We start from the raw sequence: 23,701 nt of genomic DNA on the forward strand, positions 1-23,701 counted from the left end.
TACTTTCTCAATTTCCTTTATTAATCAAGCCGAAAGAACTAACATGTTAAAAGCTTCTTAACACAACAATTTTACATTTTATCTGTCGGGAATTTAACAATCGTTAAGGTTTTTGTTGACTTTATTCCCATTTTCGTCGACGCACCAACAATATCCCATGCCGCCATGGCACTGCGTTCGGCTGTACGTTCCGTCCGCTTCGCACTGCGGTTTGTAAGTTCCAATAAGCCCTAAAAATACAGGAGTATGAGTATAAGCAGTCTTGGCAGCAGCCCTTCAGGCTGTAATCTAATAAAATTGAGCAAATAACACTCCTTAGCGTAACCCTCTTTATTAAAGTGGCCACTGCACGCGCTTTGGTGAAATTTGGTTAGTTTGTTAATTTAATGTGAATACTAGAAAACCCTATGGCAACGTATAAAAAATAAAATCTCATACGCCGAGATGGCATTTATTAGTTTTTGTGAAAACTAAAATTAGTTAACTGCTGCTATTATAAAATCAAATATACGTATTTTCTGATTTTCGTCAATGTTTAACTGTCTACTGCATCAGCTGATGGAAATGTCTTTGAGCCTGGCAGTATAAGAAGTCTAAAGCTGTGAAACAAATTTTCAGCAAGAAACCCCACCCTTCCGTTGCATATCTAAATATTTTACCTTTCAATAAATAATTTTACTTAATGGCTGCTCTTCAGGAGTCCTTTGGACCCAAAGTATGAAAGTTTCCGTAATTTTCAAGAGAAAAACTGCTGTTTTTTTAAAGTTTATTAAAAGTTAAATATAGCTAAACAATTTTAAAGGGACAGGATATAATGTAGTATACAAAAGGATGAATGATATCGCGAAGGAACTATTACTACTTCTATTCTACTTGATATTTAAAAAATGGTAATATTTTAAGGGGTGATAGCGTCATTCGGTCTGAAGAGAGCGAATTTTTTCGAGAAAGCAAAATATTGAATTGGTGGCATCATGTGTGCAATTTGTAATCAAAAACAGTGTGGAAACTGAACCTGCTGCATGATCGAAATTTGACGATTTAGTTTGACAAATCTGGCGAATTATCGTCTCATTTGTACGACTAAACGTTTTAGCAAGGAAGAAGCCTTCTTTTTTTTCTCATTTATACAGACTTGACGTTTACGTGCTCTTTAAGTTATACAGAGTTTGATACTCAACTTCTCACAAAACTGAGCGAATAAACTTGTTTCTCTCATTTCCTTTCAAACAGGCTTAACGTTTATCGTATATCATTAATTTTATTTACAACACTAAATTTTATTTCGAAGATATCAAAATACAAAGTAATTAAGTCCTATAAATTTTAATCTGGAGAGGCTATTTGATATATAGAACTGAACTTTAGTGCCATTACTGAGCGTGCAACTTTCATAAATCTAACTAAAACCCTTAATTTAAAATTAATTGCAAACCTTTTATCCTTGAAAGCAAGTTTGCCCTTTACATAAAAAAACTTCTCCAGTTTGAAATGAAATGAATCTTCTGTAGAACAGGATCATTTTTGTGTGCTTGTCTAAAAACTGTTAGTCTATAATTTACGAATAAGGCTCTTAAATGGAAACCGTTCCTTTCTAATCATTAAAAATTAAATCATTAATCAAATAAATCAATTTTCGATATGCAATATTTTTATAGTAAATGTTAGATTCTGAGTATTCGCTTTTTTAAAGTAACAGCTTGTTCCCCTCTCAATGTTTTTAAAATTCATTTTACTTAATTCATAGTTACGTGAAAAAAGTAACTATCTTTTATGATTTAAAGACTATGAAAGTACTCACTTCTAGATACTACTCTGTCTCTGTGAACGATACAGTTGCAAGACTTCAATTTCAAAACTGGCTGAATGATGGCTGTTCCGTTTGGTCTCCAACAACTGCAGAAAGGCGAGTTTTCGTAGCATTGCATGGCTTCGTATTCTCCATTTTCGTTACATTTGGGCACGAGCTTCACCCTGCTGTTGGACTTCAACTCTCTCTCGCGGTGTTCCTGACAATCGGTTTTCGCCAAGGACAAAGCAAAGCAGGCAGAAGCCAAAAGTAAAGACGAAAGAAGAAACCTCATGTTTCAGCCTCTGAAATAAAATTCCAAATGATCATTTGAAAAATCTTGTAAGTGTGGAGAAGAAAGAAGGGTAGTATAGCACTGCCAAGATTGAAAAAAAAAAAACTATGAAATGCTACTGAGAATTGGAACATCATAACTTCGTAAAGCAGAAATTGTAAGTTGCTTCTTTTATCATAGGAAAATCCTTTTTAAGTCAAAAAAAAATCCCTTGACAAGCATTAAATATCCCTAAAGTTTGCCTTTAATTATATTTTAGAATTATTAAAGCATTTTTATCTGACTAGATGTCGCCTTCTAGTAATATCGGAAGCTGACTTCCAGAGTGAACTCCCACTCCCGCCTCCAAGCCAGAAACGTGGGTTCGACTCTCTCGTAAGGCTTTCATTGCGCAATAAAATCTGATTACAAATCTTCCTCGTGCCTGAAGGCTGTTCGTCAGCTGAAGAGTTCTTGAACCGAAACGATTTTTCCCGTAGAAATTAATGTAAAATTAATTCGTTCCTGGACCACGTACAATAGTTTATTTAAGCTTTAAAACGGTACGTTGTGCACAATCATAATTACATCATTCATTGTGCACATTGACCATAATCCAAAACCAATGAAAATCTGTAAATATAAAGAAAGAGATGAACATAATATCAAACTGATAAAATAGACTAAAGCTAAATTTTACTGTACGTCTACATAGAGTAGATGGCATAAGTAAAGAATGAAGATATTGTTTGAAACGAAATTCTCTTCCATAAAAATATTGGGTAACTGTCTTCTACTCTTCTTTGTCTCAAAGTACCACTTGACAGACATTTTGGGTCTCCATTTGAATCCAAAATTGCCAAATATAATTTATGCCATGATTGAGAACGGTCTTAATGTATTGTCATTGAATAGATACAACAGTCGTTGTTGTACTTTATGAGAGTATCGATGTGTGAGAACTTTGCAACTTAATTCAGTTTGCCAGAGAAGTAGGATATTTTTCCTTCCTCTTCAGAAAATTCTTATAGTTGCCTTTTATTGCCGCTTCTGAAGTTGTAGCTCTTTCTTGTTAAGCTAAATTTTATGGTCCTCTAGTAACTTCCTTACGTCTTGACTGTAAACATCCTACCCCATGATTTTGCCCAGAGACAAAATTTCGCAAATAACAAAAAGCCTAAATGTCGGTTCTCAGTTTCTGCCTGCAACGTAATCTGGTCAATTTCCTCGAGCTAGAATCCATGGTCTTGTAAGTCGCTTGCTGAAAGGATTTGTTAACATCAAGCAGTGGAAAATCTTAAAACGATATCTCTTAAAGTAGCGTGTGTTAAACAGAAGAAGTTAAAACACTTTTAAAAATCGTATGTTGCCAACTTCTGTGTTCGTAACTCGAGACACTGTCATCCGAGACGAATTTTGTTCAGAGATAATTTGTTTGTGATCCAAGATTTCACTATATTACTCCATCTTCACTTTCCTGAATTTAGTACCAGTCCGTACGTTGCACTCTGATTTCGCCATTTTCATCAACGTAATATCATGAATCATTATGGCTGTACACCATAAACTACATTCTTTTGATAAAAAGTCTAAATGATTAACGAGTTTCCCGACGAAAGAAGCAAGTATTCGCCCATTTGAAGATTATAGAAGAACTTTCAAACTAAAGCTGAATTTGCATATTGTATTTCTTTTTATTGTATTTCGTGCTGAAAGTATGGATGTTTGTAAATGTATAGTAGAGTCTATGGCAAGAGAGTACTCAAAATACACAGCGCGCTGGTACTCTTCTTATATTATTATAGACACTTCTTAGCAGTTTTTAGACAAGCATACAAAAATTATCCTGTTCTATGGAAGATGCATTTCATTTCAAATTGGTATACTCAAAATATACGATCCTCTCGCGTGGCTGATGGAAGGGGGAAGCTGCGCGGGAGCTTCTATGACCTCCCCTGGGGTGTTCTTTCTCAAAATTGGGACAACGTACTAGTGAAATTCTAGTGCTCAGTCTTCTTAAACATACACTCTGCACCAAAAAATAAACAAATCTCTTTTTACTGGACCGAAACACCGATCTCTTGTTATACTGGGCCGATTGATGAAATCTAACTTGCGTTTTTTTGTCTGGAAAAAGTCACTTATACTTACATGGACTTAAGATATTAGATTTATATATAACGTTGTTCTAACATAAGTATTTTTATGAAAAATCTGACTTTTTCTTAAACGAATCGATTATTTTCCATATTTCGATTCTCCTACTGAAATTATTCCTGAAAATTAAATTTTGTAAAATTGGGTGAGTAACTAACCAATAAATTACCTTGATGCATTTTTTGCGTTTCCGCGAAGACTTGACGAAATTATTAATGACAACCTATTTCTTTTTTTAACTGCAAGAACGAAAAAGGTGCTTCGTTCATTCATTCAGATAGTTCTAACAAAGTGCGTAAAATGCCTGCGAAATTTATTCGGATTGAACTTAAATTCGAATTCTCAAAGAAGGAATCGGGTGAGTTTAATAAAGTGATGTTAATAAATGTATGCCAAATTCAGTTAACACCGAGGAGCTACAATTCTGAGAGCCAATTTTTTAAAAACTATTCATGCGATTTTTACAAAACTTGGCGCTTTGACATAATTTGAGTCGTAGAATCGAAATATGAAAAATGTCATTATTTCAGAAAAAGTCTCGTTAGAATGCCTGTCTTAGAAAAATATCGTTTACAAATCTAATGTATGTCCTAACTCGTGTTTTCGAGACATGAAAAACTCAAGTTGATTTCGTCAATTAGCCCAATACAACGGGAGATATAGAACATTGGCATTGTTTACAAGTGTCATGTAATAAAATCAGTAGTGAAGACATCAATATTGTGGGAAAAGATTGTCCAACTGGTGGAACTTAACTGATGAAATATAGTTTCCAATACTGGTGCTTTCCGAAGGAAAAAATAATGAGGATGACGAAATATATGACAAAAATAAACTTTTAAAGCCAAGTGATGATACAGTAAATCTTAATGCTTCTCGATTTGTCTCTTATGCAAAAAGTTTCTTCAAGTGAACCATCGGTACAAAATAAGACAACAAATAAATTATGAGATATATTATGGAAGAAAAAGATAAAATATATGGAGAACTTTTCTTGGAAGGGAGGCATTCCTGATGAGATACTGGTCAAGGAAATACCCTGATTCAGATTTTAAATGACGTCCAAAGGGGCGTTTCTTCAACGTTTGTGTTACCTTTATTTATTAAAAATCACGTTCTTCGCACTTAAACAATACAATTCAGTTCAACGGCAATATCGCAAAATGATTTTAAAATGAGCATATCTTTAGAATTTCCGAAACACGATTCTGCACGCTGAAGATAAAAAGGTTTTTTAACACCCCGTCCTCCGTAGATTGTTGCCATTGCTCGCTTTTGAATCGTTGAGTTTTTTAATCGAAAATTAAAGTTTTACAAATTATGAAATAGGTAATAAACCAGATTCCAGATTCCAAATTTTGGCTTTTAGATGCCCACATTCGGGTGGAAACGTACATTATTCGATGGCTCTAGGTACCGTTGTTTTATTACAATGCGAAAAACACATTTATGCAGATTCTTCATTATTTAATTTCTTTAAAAATAATATAGGACGATAATATTTGGTGGCAACAGTTTGAAAAGTGAATCGGATATTTATAGTGAACCAACGCAAAATGCCAAAACGAAAATAAGTCCTTCAGAGCAAATTGCCCCTCTGAACTAATAAAATAAACTGTATTTATTATAAATTGCAAGCATTATGATTATGCAACATAATTAATATTATTGCAAGCATCATAAGTTGCATTGTTAAGTTTAATTTTTGTATATCCAAATATGGACTTAAAAATTGATAAAAATACAAAATTGATAAAGTGGAAAAAATTAAATTTTTTACAAGGAGCTAATCTAAGGGGGAGAGCATTTTTAGGAGAAACACATGGAGATAATTCATATCGCACGTGGGGAAAGAGGCTTTTACAAGAGTGAAGAATTCTACAGTTTAGTTTTTATTCACAAGTAGGAAACTCCGTACACGGAGATTTGCTGCATCACGTTGGTCCTAAGCGTCCGAAAACATTTTGCACCCAGCCAATGCAAAAGTGCTCATTTTATCTCTGTGTACTAATTTTAACGTTAATTATTTTTAGGTTAGCAATGCATAAAGGAATACTATTTTAAAATAATCTCTAAATATAATAAGAGTGTGTGTGTGTGTGTCTTTCGTTCGTGCTGCGCGTAAGCTAATAGACCCATGACTACGAAATTTGATACATAGATGCATCTAGACAAGAGGCAGTGCCCCTCGAAGCGATTTTTTCAAAATTCGAATTAGAATTTTTTGTTTTGTGACGAAATCGCGTCATTTTGAGACATAATGGGCTATAGGAAAGCGAGATTTTACTCTACACACTCCATTTTCACATCGTCATAAAACGTAGGCACTTAAAATAAATTTTGTGTTTCAATAAATCGATTAAATACGAATTTATTTAACAAAGGGAGCTTAACACCTTTTCAACGGGATTTTTTTCTAAAAAAGTTTATTTTTAAAAATGTACAGTTTATATTTCTTTGATTTTTGGACACATTAAACTTTCATCTTTGCGACTGCTTTTACAAAAAGAATTCTGGAAAAATGATTGTATTTAAAAAAAATTTTTTAAATGAAGCTCCGAGTACACTTCTCACATCTTGCATCTTTAAAAATGGGATTTTGGCAACAATTTTCCTGTCTTATTGTTGTTGATAGGTTTTTGATGAAATCGCATCATTTTGAATAGTTTCATTGCTTCAGAAATATGGGTTTAGCAACAATTTTTCATCGTATTTCTTATGTCACTGTTTTTAAGAGATTGGCATATTTCATTATCATTTTATATATATAATACATTTTTATTGATTTTTTTATAAAGTTGTTCTGCAAAGTAAAATTCTGTGCGGAATTTTATGTTTTTTGAGTTGCTTTCCTGTTATTTTTGCTTATTTCACTGTAAGATACTGAAAGTTTTACATGATTTTGTTTCTTCAACGGAAAGTTGGTTAATTTTTTATTAGAATAATTAATATTTGTATTAAGGGATATAGCTTATTTCATTGTAATTTTTTCTTCTTGAAAATATAAGATAACATGGTACTATTCCGTTTTGAGGACCGTAAAAAATCGCCAAACTATCGTTGATGCCAGTGCTGCCAAAAATAATTGCGGCAACCCTAACGCAAGAAAGGAAGTATAATAGTAAATAACTATTTAAAGATTATTGTTTTAATTTAGATAAAAGGTTAATTTCATATAATACTTTTTTATTATTATAATTTATATAAAAAAAAGCTAAACATAACTGAACGGATTCCTGCATCGCTATTTCGCTACCGAGTTATCGCTAAAGCATAATTTCATCTTGTTGGTTGTTCAAACATAATTTTCTATAATGAATGATGTCTTTTCTTTGAAAAATTCTTGATAAAGTGCAGAATCGCCCACTTATTTGTTTGGCAATTTTTACAAGGTTAAAAACAATTGAATTTTTATCAATTTTCTTTTACTTTTTAAGTGAAAATAGGCCGATGTGTACATAGATAAAGTCAAGGGTGTGCGCAGTGCCATTTTTGTGATTTTTTTTAAAAGTGAAAATAGGTCGATGTGTACATGGATTGCAGACTTTTCGTCATGGGCAATTCCAAAATTGTTAAATCTATAGGATATCAAAAAAGGATTTGAAATCAAAAAGGATTTAAAAAATTAAACTAGTATTTCAATGGCGTCTTAAGAAATATAGAACTATCTAAAATTACGCAATTTGAAATCAGTGCATAAGCTAGATTTGGCGCTCTGTTAAATGGGCGCGTTTGTTAGATTTGGCGCTTTTGCGCATACATTTTCGCTGTAATTTTTTACGGTCCTCAAAACGGAATAGTACCGATAACATATCATTAGTTATACTTTACTTTTCAGAATTTTGGAACAGCTTTAGTATAGCCCACCTTCAAAGTTTGGCGCCAAAGCACATGAAATACGTTGTTTTGAAAAATGGTTGCCATCCAGATTTTCGACGAAACTCCGTGTTTAAAAAAATGGTGGCCATCTTGATTTCACCAGAAATCGTGGATAATAGAAATAAGTTTATGACTATTATACACGGTTTTAAGAGAGAAATATTAAGAAATGATTAATAAAAATGATTAAGGTTAAAAGAATGTAATTTTAAAAACAATACCGGAAACCTTTAGCTATTTTACCTTTAATAAATAATTTGGTGTGACGTCACAATGTATTCTCCATGCTACGCGTAATTTGTATTTTCTCTTTAAAAAAATAATGAATTGTTTATTATTGTAAATTAACATCGAATTCTTTAAATTTACATTTCTAAGCTTAGGCGTAACTGAAAATAAGTACAATAAATTGTTTATATTTAAAATTATCATGATACAGTAAGCGAATTCTACCAGTTATTACAGCGATAAAGAACGTCGCAATCTCTCATACTTGTATTTCATACAGCTTCCATATTTTCAAAGATTTTTAAGCTTTAGCATTTATACAAATAAAAAAAAGTTTTTTTAATTAATACTCTGGAACATATCAATTTTATCATATTTACAAATTAACGTTTTGCTACGTAACAATATAATCCGGCAAGCTTTAGTATAGCCAGCCCACCTGGAATTTTAAACAAAAAAAATATCACCAAGAGCGGCGATAAATGATATGATCTGTTAACCCATACTATTCGCCAAACGCAATGTAAACAAGAGCATGGAATTACGGTTACAGCTAATTTAGTAGTCAGTTACATTTATTCAATTTCAATACAAATTACCGACATATCCGTTTACTCAAAGTTTAATGCACGTGCCTTGTATTCTTACTTTTCCGGTATAGATTTCTCTTAAAATTTGTCTCACGCTGCGTTGCAGGAGGAAATACAACATTTTAAATTAGAATTCTACTAAAATTAATATCTAAACACACAATTCGTAACACTGTTATTGGCGATTGTTTAACGCTCAGATACCGTGAATACTATTTTTTATATATATTTTTGGCTACTTGAGGTGATATTTTTGCGTTTAGTTATTGCTTGCTCTAAAACTGCTGTTAGTGATGCTGTAATTAAATATCAGGAGATTATAAAGGAAAATTTAAGGTGGGAGTTTTCAAACAAGCGTAAAATTTTGGGAACAGATATTTTATGTATGAATTAACAATAGAGTATGAACGTTTTAGAGGATTTTTGATGGATTATCGATTATTGAAGGATACCGTTTTCTGTGAAAAGTGTAAGATACCATGCTGGTTAGTTAGTCAGAAAAAGTCATCGAATGGTAGTATTTGCAAGATATGTACATTTGAGAAATCAATTAGGCTAGGATCTTGATTCGCCTGTAGTAAGCTCAATTTTTCTAGAAACTTTTTTTTTTTCCAACGCGAATCAATGGAGTTGCTTATGCGCGAATTTCTGCAATTCTCCGATTTTTTTTAAGTGAAAGCAGATTTCTTAGTATATGAGCAATGCAGAGTCTATTCAATTTCTGATTTTTAAGTAAAAAGAGATCGCTATATACATGGGCAAAGCCAATGCAGTGCGCAGTGCCGAGGTTGTGCGCGGTACCTAGTTTGTGCAATTCTAGGATTTTTTTTTAAGTGGAAATAGATCGATGTGTACATGGGCAAAGCCAATGTAGTGCGCAATGCCGAGGTTGTGCGCGGTGCCTAGTTTGTGCAATTCTAGGATGTTTTTTTAAGTGAAAATAGATCGATGTGTACATGGGCAGAGCACTACAGACCAGGCTTCCGGCCTCAGGTATAACCAATCGGAATAGTGCCTGACCTGTAGAAATTATCTACTATCTACTTCCGCCACTGCCAGGGCGAGCCCCGCAAACCAGCGGCATTTATTGAGTCTAAGTCAGAAGTTACCGATTCACAGTAATGGTTGTTACAATGGCACCTTTGCAGACGTTGTCTGCTACATGAAAAGATATAAGTGCTGTACTGAGCTGAGTATTATTCATACGCGCGTGTAATTACAATTGCTCTGATTGTGTAATGTTCCATCGGCAGTAATGGGTTAAGAGCACTGCATGAAATTTAGTACATTGAGTTAGTAAGGTGTCCGGACTTCACTACAAATCGTTATTGGTGAACTTGGCTTAATCTATGCTGCGTATCTGTCCGTGTCACATACTAAAGACATACTGTACATACATACATAGCATGATGATATACATAGCATGAAGATTACATACATAGCATGAAGATTATACATAGCACTAAAAATTACACATAGCATTAAAAAAATATACATACCATCAAACATTATTACTATTTTGCTCAATGAACAAATTATATAGCTTACTATCCGCACAAATATTGTACTCTTATTATTGTAATTAGTAGCTGTGCACACAGAATATAATAAACATTAAATAGGTCCTAGCAGCCACACGTTATTTACATGTTACATAATATATGCGTTTCATAATATGCGCTTACATAATATATAGGATTATAAGATAAATAATTAAATACTCGAATGCAGAACATTGCAAATTTGAATTGGTAAGTAAATGAATGATACTGAGATACATTAATAACGATTAATAGTGAGTAACTAAAGAACAGTATTTAATACTAAAGCTCATAAGTGCATAACAAAGTTCGCAAATAGTACTATAAGTTTCAAAATTTCTTAATTTAATGCAAAACATACAGCTGTGTTTCAGGAATTTTGTGCGGAAATCGAAATGATGCAACTATCTTATAACTATTAATACTAAGTAAGCGCATGATAAATTCTAGATTAGATATGCTTGCTTAGTAGGTTACACGATTTGCAATAAGGCATAATTACATAGCAGTAAAATAATAAAGAATATAGGGAAGTGCTATGGCTGACATGACTTAGTGCGCATTTTGATTACATGACACTTCTTGGTAATGTGCAATAAAAACAGAGATAAAAATGGCAACATACTGAGATGAATGAGTACTAAGAATGAAGCAATAAAAACATAAGAGATAAAAATGGCAACATACTGAGATGAATGAGTACTAAGAATGAAGTTTCTGAGTACAGTAAGCAAAGCACAGAATACCATGGTACAATGATTAAACAAGCATGAAATTTTGTACAACTGGCAACACATATTATTAATACGCATACAGGATCTTGCTTACATTACTTATGGCAATGCTTAAATATACATAATATAATACAATCTTAAGATAATTTGCTTATGAAACATACTTATAAGAGTGTCAGTTCATTACTTAATGCTGATGGGAATCCACTTACATATATATACGTTGGATTATGTATTTACTACATTCAATTTAAGTGGAAGGCATAAGATTACGATTATAATGATTAAATTAATATATTAGACACGTTAATGTGTTGACAACATATACTGTAGTTACAAAATTCAGATTAAAATGAAAGCATATGATATCAATTATAATAATTAAGTTAATACTATAAACACATCGAGGATGATTATTACAGTCAAGTAAAAGACACATAAAGTGTAGTATTTAAGGTAATACGTTAAATGCGTCTAACGAATAGGATAAGAGTATGATGAAAATAATATGGACATAACAGTAGCAAACAGATATTACTTATCTGGTAGCAGGGTTATGCGCTAGGAGGTATTAGGTGACAAATGAAAAGTGTACCCTGCAGAACTTGATGATCTTGTGAAGCTTAAAGCACGCACCCCTCCGTTCTAGTAGCACTTTTGTCCATTCCCTCCAATATCTATCTGAAGGAGGACGCATGTGGTGCGCTTCTGTCAATCTGCATGTAAATGCATAACGGTCTGGCGTTCCGATTAGTCCACATTCACAGAGATTACAGTCTCTAAGTCCAAATCTGTGTAGGTAATCAGGAAACGGGCCGTGCCCAGAGAGGAACGTAGTCAATGAAGATGAGTTGGAGAAGACAAGGTCTGTAACTTTTGGGATAAATTTATACGTCCTTCGACCTGTCCGGGAAGTTTCCCATCTCTGCTGCCATTCTGCGTAAAGGTCGCCGCGTGTAGTCTTTTTGAGATAAGAGGAAGGCAGAGGTAGAGCATGTTCTGGCAGGAAGATACCCGAAGCCGCTTGTTTTGCCTGTTCATCCGCCAGCTCGTTGCCAACTACACCTGTGTGCGCTGGTACCCAGCTAATGATGGGACGATAATTGAGTGGGAGGTTGACTAATGCCCTTTGTATGTTGAGTACGAAGGGATCTCGGCTGGCTGGTCCTTCTATGGCGGCTATGCTCGACAGTGAGTCACTATAGATATAGACAGTTTCTTGGTGACCATATGAGAGATCGATTGCTTTTTTAATAGCTAACAATTCAGCTTGGTAGACTGTGTTGTTCGGATTGAGTCTACGTTTCCAGCGGTATTTGATTTCTCCATCGATCATTGTGCATAAGCCGCATCCAGTGCCATCCTTTGTTTTGGAACCATCCGTGTAGATGGCTATTGAGTTCTGCCGACAGAGAAGTGTCTGCGTGTATATATTTTCCGCGAGGTTATGCTGGGCTGGGTGGCAGGGATAGTCAAAGATCTTGTGCATATACTCCGAGGTATGCAAGTTCCTGTTCCAGAGTTTATAGTCTTTCCCAAGTCGGAGAGTATTGGAGATGGCCGCCTCTCGCTCTGCCACCAAGTCTAGTGGTGGTATCCCTGTTAGGACTTGCAGTGCCGCTGTTGAAGTTGTCCTGTATCCTCTGCTTATTTGAAAAGGTGTGGGCGTTGGAGTGAGTTAAGTAGGCGCCTCTCTTGTACCGTTAGATGTTTTGCCCAAATGCCGGATCCGTATAAAACTATGGCCTGAGTAACGGTGAGATACCAATGTTTTAGCAGTTTCGATGAAATGCCCCAGGTTGGAGCCGCTGTTCTCTGCATGTAATTTTTAAGACTGTCTGTTTTTATTTTTAGATACTGAAGATACGGAAGCCAGGATATCCTTGAGTCAATGATTAAGCCCAAGTATTTGAGTTGTTTAACTATCTTGATGGGGTTGCCATAAAGTTTGATGGATGGATTCCTTTTGAGAGGTCTTTTGGCGCCTATGAGCAAAGCTTGGGATTTTGAGGCAGAGATCGTGATCTTGTGGTCCCTTTCCCAGAAGCTAAACTTGTCGAGGTAGAATTGCGCTGTCATTTCTAATTTGGATCTTCCATGGACTATAATCAAGAAGTCGTCCGCGTAGGCCAGTATGTCACAGTCCTGGCAATTGTCATCAAATTCCTTGAAGAATGAGTTGGCAACTATCGACCAAAGTACTGGTCCAAGGCATGAGCCCTGGGGGCATCCTTTCTTTAGGTGATGTCTGACTATACCATCGTTCGCTGTATACTGGAGTGTGCGATCGCTGAGGTAACTATGAATTAGCTCTTGTAGTTCTGCCGGGCAGTTCATCTGAGATAAAGCCTGTATAACGTCTGGCCACCACAGGGAGTCAAATGCTCCCTGGATGTCCAGACTAATGATCAAGGAGTGGTGCCCCTTGTTTCTGTTGCACTCTATCAAGTTCATTAACTTGGAGATGGCGTGTTCTGTAGAAAATCCTCCTCGGAAGCCAAATTGCCTGGGGTCTATGGAATTGTTTCTTTGTAGGAAAAAATTTAGTCTTCCAAGTACTACCCTTTCTAGCAGCTTGCCAAACGAGGGGATGAGACATATTGGCCTGTAGGATGTGGGTTGTGGATCTTTGCCCGTTTTATGGAAGAGTGCTACCTCTGCATTTTTGGTCGATTTCGGAAAGTGTCTATTCTTCCAACAGGCACCGATGTACTCGTCGACTAGGTCAGGCGCAAAAGCATAAATCATGCGTATTACGGCATTGTCTAGCCCGTCCGGGCCTGGTGCCTTCTTTGTGTTTAGGTGTTTGACGATAGCCTCTATCTCATGCCTAGTAGGAGGGGGTTCCAAAGAAGTCTGATATCTGGTGAAGTTATTGAATGAAGTTCTTATCTCTGATTGCGCAAGGTTGTCATCTGTCGGTGGGTCTTCTTTGAAGAGTGACTTAAGTATGTAGCTGATTGCTTCGGTTGCACTAGTGGCTGTTGGAGCTATTGACAGGGGGATTTGTGTTGGTCTAAAGACCTTGTTGGTTGCAATCTTGAAAACCTTGTCGTATTTCTCAACGGTGCGAGAGCAGTATTCGCGCCAGGAGTCTTGCTTGGCTATAGAGATCTGTCGCTTATATTGCGCTTGTTGTATTTTGTAACGGGCGAATAGTGTCCTGCGGACCATTGGCTCCTGTGTGGATTGAGCTTGCCGTCTCAGTTTTCTGAGTTTGCTCCGTTCCTGTGACAATTGGGGTGTCCACCATGAGGCTGATGTCCGAATTTTAATTTTTTTTGTCTTGAAAGTCTTGCGGCAGGCATCAGTGCATTGGTCAATTAATTGGTCATAGGCTTTGTCTAGAGCTGCTCTGGTCGTGCTATTCTGAAGTGCTGTTTTAATAGAGGGGATGAAGGGAGAAAGGTGTTGTTCCAGTTTTTGTGTCCCACCATATGCCGTCTTAAATCTTTGTTTAATTACAATGCTGCGTGGGGATTGCAAGTTAAACATGATAGCTTGATGGTCACTAAGAGAAGGGAAGTCTGCTACTGTCCAGGCTGCAATATGTGAGGATAGCTGTGGTGTTGCCAAAGAGAGATCAGGCCAGCCTCTGGCACGTATTGTGTCAAAGGTGGGAGGGGAGTCGCTTTTATTGAGGATGACCAATCCATGAGAACTTATGAAATCTATGACAGGAAAGGAGCGAGGACTGTCTGTTGGTGAGCCCCAAAGGCGGTTAGCAGCGTTAAAACCCCCGCAGATCAGGATGTGGGTTAGAGGAGTATGGTGTAAGAAGTCAAGTTCAGTTAGGAGGTCGTTGATACTGAGACTAGGGGGAAAGTAGCATGAAATGACCATGAGGCTTCCCTCTATTGAGTCCAGAATGATGGCAATTGTGTGGTTTGTCGTTCTCCAGACCATGGGATTCATTGCACCGTTATAGACGATCATAGCTAGCTTGTTATGGGAAAGAAAAATTTTGTTGTGTGAAGTTGAGCCAACTGGAAGACCTTTAGTAATATAAACCTCTTGAAAGATACCTAAGTCCGCCTGCTGTTGGAATTGGACATGCAGCATGTGACTTGTGGCTACTGAGGATCTTTGTAAGTTACATTGTATGACTTTGAGAACTGGAATTCTTGATCTTTGGGTGTTATCTAATGTTGTCCTGCTGTCCGCAGGAGTTTCTGGACCGCAGTCCTGTATACAGGACATTGTCTTGAACTAGCCGCGTGGTGGCAGTCATGATCTGTACCTTGTTGCTGATTTGCCAATGTGCAGTTTTTGCATATAGGATGCTCCTTGTAGGATCCTATGGGCATGGAATGTGGGCCTGCGCACTGCACACAAGAAGGTTGTTCTTGGCAATTCCTGCTGATGTGGCCTAGACCTTGACAGTTGAAGCAACGAGGGACACGGAGGTATCTTCTAAAAAGGCAGGAGAAGAAGCCTAAGTAGATGCGGCCGCTACATCCAAGCCTGTTGAAGTAGTCCCTATCCAATTGGATAATCCAGTTATTCTTGGAGTTGGATTGGTGTAGGGGAGTTCTTGGGTGGATAGTCCCTACTTTGTTGGACGGGAGATGTAACTCAAATGCCGTAACGATGTCTTTTGTAGTGAATTCTTCCGGTGCACCAAAGAGGATTATCGACTCTCTTCTTGGCTTTGGCTCTCGAAGGGTGAGTGAATCTTTTAAAGATGGTACTTGTTCTATTGAACTTTTCAGCTTGAGTAATTGCTCGCGGGTGTTACACCTGACTAAAAGCTCTTTGGATCTTGTGGTGCGAATCTGCTCTATAGGGATGCCCAATCTAGAGGGGTTTAGCTGAGAAGTAAGCTGCTTTTGGATGGCAATCAGGGAAGTGGTGGAATCTATGGGGGCTAGAAGTAGGACGTTGTCCGACAGCTTTTTCTGTGGCCGTTTCTTTTTCCGTTGAATCAAGGTGAATGGACCTCCCTCGTCTTCTTGAACTTCCTGCTGTGCCTCTGCAGTGGTGGGGAGATGAGAGGAGGTTGGAACAGAAACTGATGTCGAGGAAGGTTCGAATAATGTTAGCAATTTCTGCAGGGAATCTGCTTGTCCGTTGTAGACTTCCAGTTGTGCTTGATGGGAGTTCATTATTAATTCCTGTTCAAGCACCAATTTCTGAGCCAGGTCCACAAAGTCCAGGATTATTTTGAGATCCTCTTTGTTCAGTTTGCGTTTGGCGTTGTTGGCTGCCAGGAACCGGGAAATGAAGGCGATCTGAGCCAAAAAGTTCTGCGTTCTTGAAAGGGATGAGTCGATAACGGGTGGACACGGTAAGCCTTCTGATGTAACGGAGGGGGGTGCGGAGGGAGGGAGTGAGGAGTCTTTAGCGGCCATTAGAAAATGGTCATATGATGAAATGGCATACACAGTGATTGACAACAGTATTATGACTGATAAAATGGCGAATTAATAATAAAGGTACTATACACTTATTGGTCTAAAGTAACAGGTCTTAAATGCAGCTTTGCAAAATAATTAACAAGGATTTGGTGTAGGTGACAAAAAGGACGACATACAGGATTTAGAAAAAAAAATTAAACATACATATGCTAATACAAAATCAAAGCACTAATTAATGCAATTAAACAAAATTAATAATATAGAATGATGCAGTAATATATTCCAAGATAATAAATACTTCTTTAGATGGTAAAATACCACAATTCATTACTGAGAAATTGATTTACAAAAATAAAGCAGTTGTTTAAGACTTAGAATCTGTCAACTGTAACTCTGTCAACTCTTAGATACTGTCAACAGGTACTATTACATATACGCTTATTAATGTAGGCAATTAAAGAGATAATGCAGTACCAAATATAGAGATAACATAAATTAGCACTCTGGCTCAACAACGAAAATAGCCTAACGAGATTAATTTAACAATGAATAAATGATGTACTTAAGGTATAAATGCAACATTTTAGAGTAAACAATTAGATATATGAACAGTCGTTAGTAATGAAAATCATGAATGCAAGCATTTTAAATACGATTAAAACATCTGTAAATAGCTGGGATATTAAATAGGAAACTCCCCTTAAGTTTCTGAACTACCTAAGCGGCTAGGTTTGAAGATTAATTACTAATTAACAAAAACACATTTTAGCAAGAGATCATTATAAACCACACTAAAGTATATGTATATGTAGATTAAGATTAAGAGCTTAGTAAATGTATAAGAACATTTAAAATCAGTTAAAAATTGCTTAAAAGTGACTGTAGCAGCCGAATTTACTTCAGTAAATACTCAAGACCTGGTTATGCTGAATAGAACCAGTGTTCATAACTTTTATACATATTATTTTTTTTAATTAAACAAAAAGAATGATCAAAATTCTGCCTCGACAAGTTTGCCAAACTCGATCTACTATATTGATATAAAAAGTTTGGTTGTTCTAAGTATATTAGAAAAATATGACACTTTATATTACAAGAGGTACATTGAAGAGTTGACACGCAGACAGGAACCAGTGAACATCTTACTATTAAGATGGCTGTTGCATACAAGATATTACAAAAACATAGTTATTAAACATTTAGATGTGATACTAATTCAGAAGTCAAACAACAAAGTTTTTGTTGTTTGACTTCTGAATTAGTATTTATTCGGCGTGTTATTGTGTCTTAATTTAGATGTGATGTACAAAGAGAAACTTTCAGTTAAGAGTAGATAGGCGTATTAAATGCTAATAGCTGTATTACAATTAATATAAACTATTGAGTTAAAATTGTTCAATCATAGAAACTGTGATACAAAGGAAGTGCCTGTTACTAGGCTCTATTGAGCTGTGTATGTGACCTTTGCCAAGGACGAGTTGTTGTTGCGTCCTCTTGGCAAGATGGCTGACGTAAAAAATCAGAGTCAACAGTACAAAATTACATAAGATATCACGATTTAACTAACAATGCTTTTACATGAATTATCAAGGATATTAGGAAAATACACAGCTCAATAGCAAGTTAAAAATTTGCCTACTTTGGTAATGATGAGATGAACTTGTTACAACGAGGTAATCCAAAGAAATGAATTTTACACAATTAATGCACTAATTTTGAGACTTAGAAAAAAATCCCATACACTTATCCTATGCTTCACAATGCTGTAAACACGCAATGAACGCTAACGATGACACAACAATAGACGAATCACAAGAACACTTATTACTTAAAAACTACTGCACGCACAAACACAAAACTTATATCGAATTGCTCCGCTAACACTTAGACAACTGATTATCAACTTTGTTTGCACTTTTAATTAGGATTTCCGCTAATTACGAAAGATAATCCAGGAACTTCAACACACACGTCTTTAGACTAGAAGAGAAACACGCTAATGTGACAATCAAAATCGTAAAAAACAACCTTATATTTAGCGTAGGTATAATGAAACACTCAATCGATTTCGAGGGCAGCTAAAGGTCCCTCCTCATCAGGAGAAAGAAATACATAGAAAGAAGAAAATAGGAATCACAGAAACACGTGGTGCTTATCAGCACTGCACGTGGTTATAACTAGATTTTTAATCAGAGTTGCACTGGCCGCCTACTTTTACTGAGCCAGGCTGTCTGATCAAGCATAAAGAAATATTAGCGAAGTTAAAATAGGGAGCGAGGGCAAATGCACATTACGCTCAAAATCTGAACTTCAAATAATGGAAAGCAACCACTGAACGGATTTTTATACCCTCTGGTAGTACCAAGTGCGAGGAGGTAACGCCATCTATCGGCAAAAATAATTGAATTAAGACAGTAGAATTTTAAAGGCATTAGGAAGGACTGGATTGGACTTCAAATCATTAACTAAACTTTTTAAATCTTTGTGAATGTGAAAAGCCTCAAGAAAATCCAATTCGCCTATGGAAGAAGCCTTTTGGATGATTTTTGCAGCCCCAAAATCAAAATTATGGTTAAAAGTCCAGCTATGATACGCTATTGAAGACTTGTTAATTTCCCCTTTTTTGACATAAGATTCATGTTCCTTGATACGAAACTTCAACGCTCTTTTTGTTTGGCCAATATATCTTAAACCACACTGACATGATATACTATAAATTCCCCAAGAATTCAAGACAGAAACGCAATCTTTTAGAATCGAAGGGTGAATTTTATTAATAGGGGAGAAACCGACTTGAAAATTGAATTTCTGGAGAATCCGTGCAATTTTATAGCTAACAGAAGGATAAAATGGAAGCACGACAAGGTCATTGATATTATTTCTAACAGTGGAATGTCTTCTTTGATGGGAATCTGAAAATTGTTTGACGGCTTTATCAATAATCACGGGAGAAAATCCACGGTCAATCGCAACTGCTCTCAAATAATTAAGTTCATTGGTAAGCAAAGATTTAGAGGAACAAACTTTTAGCGCGCGGAAAACATAATAGTAAAAAGAAGCCATTTTTTGCTTAACAGGGTGGCATGACTTGGCATGGGGTGGTAAACAAACTGCAAAGGGTTTACGGTACACAGTAGTGCTAAAATCGGTTTCATTGCGGATTATAAGAATATCGAGGAAGGGGAGGGAATTGTTGGATTCAATTTCAAGAGTGAATTGGATGGCTGGATCAATTGAATTCATAATCGATAGAATCTCGGATAAATTCTCTTTATAACCGTCAAAAAGTGCGAAAGTGTCGTCAACATACCGAATCCAAAGACGAAAAGATAATTTATCAAATAATTTCATCTCAAAATAGTGCATATAAATGTCAGCAAGTACCGGACTGAGAGGATTACCCATAGCCAATCCTTCAACTTGACGAAAATATGCATTTTGGAAAACAAAGTGGGTTTGACTTAGAGAAACTTTAGTAAGCGAAACCAACTCATTAATTTCAGTATGTGTGAAGTGAAATTCCCGAAGCCTAGTTTCAAGACAATTTAGTGCTCCTTCGACCGGAACATTAGTAAACAATGATTTGACATCAAATGAAACCATAATGGAACGAAGTGGGGAAATATTTTTAAGTTTATCAATGACTTCAACAGAATTTTTTACAGTGTGAATATTGTTATCAAGTAGAGGAGAAAATCTGGAAACTAAATATTTGGCCAAAGGATATGAAGCAGTGCCTATGTTGGAAACAATTGGTCGAAAAGGAATACCGGTTTTGTGGACTTTTGGAAGAGCATAAAGTCTAGCGCAATTAGTAATAGGCGGAATAAGTGATTTCTTCAACTGAGTTGGTAGAATGTCACACGTCTTTCCTCCTCGGCGGAGGGATGGGCTCTCATGTACATGGGCGAAGCCAATGTAGTGCGCTATGCCGAGGTTGTGCGCGGCGCCTAGTTTGTGCAATTATAGGATGTTTTTTTAAGTGAAAATAGATCGATGTGTACATGGGCAGAGCCAATGTAGTGCGCAATGCCGAGGTTGTGCAATTCTCTGATATTTTTAAGGTGGAAATAGATGGATGTGTATATGGACACCGAGATTTGATGTTTTTCGGGCGAATTTCGTTGTGTACAAAGGAAAACGAGATAATGTGTGATGACGAGCTGTAATGTATTTTATATGCAATGTTTAACATATCGTTTGTGTATTTTAAATTTGTATTGTTGTTCTAATTGTGAATTATATTTAAGACATCATTTTTCATTTAAATTGTATTTTAATGTTTTGGTTTTGATATGTTTATAATGCTTTCCGACTTACGATATATATCGATAGCCCGACGATCTACTCAACAGTAGCAAAACTGTAAACTTTGACCCTATAAGTAATTTTTACCTCATTATTATAATACGTAGTGTTTGCAAACGTAATCGCACTTGATAATATGAGTTCTTTGATAATACAGTGTCTCACAAAAGTGATGGGACACTTGTGCTTTACAAAAGGAAACTGTAATAAAATAAATTAAAAAAAACATGTAAAATTTTTTGTGGGTGTGTTTCATACTTAAATTTAGTAACAATTATTACATCACATACATTTTCTCAAAATATTAATTTAATAAAAATACAATTGTTTAAAACGGAGCAAAAAATGGTTCACATAAGTGATGGGACACCATTAGATACTACTACGTACTATGCAACAAAAATTGTCCGAAGTAAGCAATAAAAATATTTTTTTGGGTTTTTATTTTTACTCAAAGCAATTGGCAATAATTTATCGCAATCGTCTGCAGTATTTCTCTCCAGTTTGTTTTGGAATTTTTGTGTTTTTTATCTCTGTGCAGGCATGAATGCTAAACGAAAAGAAACTTTGCCTGAAATTCGAAAATTAGTTATTAAGTTGCATATTGAACGTGGAAATTCTATTAGAGAAACTGCTAAAACCGTTAACCTGAGTCATTCAACAGTTTTTAATATCATTAAACGATATAAAAAGAATCATATGATTCAGGATAAAGAAGACCTGGCCGACCATCAAAGCTATCCAATGGACTAAAGCGAATTATCGTTCGAAACATTAAAAAAAATCCAAGAATGAGTGCTACCAAAGTTGCTGCTGATTTACAAGCATTATATTGAGTAATTGTTAATCCTGAGACTATTGGAAGAGTAATTCGATTTGCTGGATATCACGGTAGAGCAGCCAGGAAAACATTCTTCGTGAGTGAAAAGAATAGAAACCTCAGACTGGCTTTCGCAAAATCCAACATAAATAAGAATTCTGATTACTGGAATGAAGTTATATTTGCTGATGAGAGTAAATTTAATATATTTGATTCTGGCGGTAAAATCTTGGTGTGGAGAAAACCCAGGAAAGAATCTCGCAAACACACCATTTCTTCAAAACAACAATTAAAATCGGTGCTTCAAGAAGAATGGGGTAAAATCACTCCAGAAATCGAAAAATAATTAGTCGAATCCATTCCAAGAAGATTAAATCATGTTTTAAAAGTAAAAGGAAATCCAACAAAATATTAAAACCTTTTATAAAGTAAAATTTTTGAATAAATATTTGATGGAAAAGTAAGTGTCCCATCACTTATGTGAGCCATTTTTTGCTCCGTTCTAAACAATTGTATTTTTATTAAATTGATATTTCTAAACAATTGTATTTTTATTAAATTGACCTCGGCATTGCGCACTTCATTGGCTTTTGTAAAGCACAAGTGTCCCATCACTTTTGTGAGACACTGTATGTGTGTATGTATGTGAAGCATTGCTTAGTTTTCCTAATTTGTAGTATTTATTTTCTTATAATATTTTCTTTCATTGCGAGAAATTAAATTTTTTATTTATTTATGTGTAGAATTCTAGTATGCCTGCCTACAAAGAATATAATGTGATTTAGAAATTTAAGAACCTGTTTTTCATTAATGTGAAGTTTAAAATTTTTAGAAAATAATGAAAATTGTCTACTTACTGGTATATAAGGGATTATGGGAACAGCTTTAGTATAGCCCACCTTCAAAGTTTGGCGAATTTGGTTTGGCGCCAAAGCACATGAATAGTATGGGTTACCAGATCATATCATTTATCGCCGCTCTTGGTGATATTTTTTTTGTTTAAAATTCCAGGTGGGCTATACTAAAGCTGTACCAGAATTTTTTGTTTTTCGTATTCTTTTATGTTATTTATTGCTCATTTCACTGTTTTTAAGACATTGAAAAGTTTTGAGTGATTTTTTCTGGGAAACAAAGTTTCTAATCTCCTTTATACCATTTGAGTTTTTAAGATTTTGCAAAGGGAAGTTGGTTAATTTATTTATTAGGATAATTAATATTTGTATTAAGGGATATTGCTTATTTCATTGTAATTTTGTTATACGTAATAACTTTTTATGAAATTTTTCTGCAGAGTAAAATTCTACGCAGTTTTTAAATTTAACTTTTGGTATTCCCTTCAGTCATTTTTCCGGTACATTTAAAAGCCAGACGAAGACTGGCAGCGAAGCTGCTAGTTATTAATAATGCAAAGATATGTGTACTGTAAATGTTATGAACAAGTAATATTATGTAAGTAACTTCAAATTATTAATTTTAAGTGCATATTTTACAAATATATTAATTTGGAAGGGCACTGATATCGGCACAAATAATAATTAATTTCGAAAGATATTTTAGTTTTTGCAAAACATCCGAAAAATTTAATCGCTTAAACTAATCTAAAAAAATCTCAATACTTACGCAAATAAATACTTACGCAACGGTGTAAAAGTTACCTAACCTTCACAGCATAAAAACTGAGCCAGAAAAAGAAATACTTAAAAATGGGTTATCAAATATTCTGTAGGAGTCATATCAAACAGCCTGCTTTTCACATCGAAAACACTTCGTCTATCTTTTATCAGGATAGTTTTACTTTTTTGCTCTTTTGTTCATATTTTCTTACTTCAACATGGAGATAAATCATACACCTGTAAATAGAACTGAGTCAATTTAATAAACAGGATACTTACTTTTCTTTTAACTCAATAAGAAATATTGATTTTTTTCTGAATTCCACTTTTCAAGTTGTTTTCAAGCAAAAACTTTTTTTATTTACTTTGTCGTCTGCATTCCTAAATTTTCTTATTTATTAAAAGAAGTTT

General features: G+C 35.3%; 1 protein-coding gene across 2 annotated transcripts; it reads right to left on the minus strand.

Moving 5' to 3' along the window:
• LOC118197566 (U20-hexatoxin-Hi1a-like) lies at nucleotides 1-23,466 on the minus strand. 2 transcript variants are annotated; one of them, XM_085813485.1, is made up of 3 exons: nucleotides 23,314-23,466; nucleotides 1,802-2,094; nucleotides 1-230 (listed from the first exon to the last, which is right to left on the minus strand). In XM_085813485.1, exons 2-3 carry the CDS (start codon nucleotides 2,082-2,084, stop codon nucleotides 94-96), a joined length of 420 nt encoding a protein of 139 aa, XP_085669611.1. In that variant the 5' UTR covers nucleotides 2,085-2,094; nucleotides 23,314-23,466; the 3' UTR covers nucleotides 1-93. The 2 variants fall into 2 exon arrangements, with proteins under 2 accessions (XP_085669611.1, XP_085669612.1); XM_085813486.1 differs by having other exon boundaries at nucleotides 23,298-23,431.
• Between the last annotated feature and the right edge of the window lie 235 nt (nucleotides 23,467-23,701).

The sequence above is a fragment of the Stegodyphus dumicola genome, chromosome 3 (assembly GCF_044657685.1).
Source record: "Stegodyphus dumicola isolate Sdum_Otavi_A_Nest chromosome 3, ASM4465768v1".
Taxonomy (NCBI): Eukaryota; Metazoa; Arthropoda; class Arachnida; order Araneae; family Eresidae; genus Stegodyphus; species Stegodyphus dumicola.

Bases quoted from the DNA above. Each gene is read 5' to 3' on its own strand.
- LOC118197566 (XM_085813485.1), bottom strand. From the start codon at position 2,084: ATGAGGTTTCTTCTTTCGTCTTTACTTTTGGCTTCTGCCTGCTTTGCT. The intron at 231-1,801 runs GTGAGTACTTTC...CTGTATTTTTAG, and splicing joins AGACAGAGTAGTATCTAGAA to GGCTTATTGGAACTTACAAA.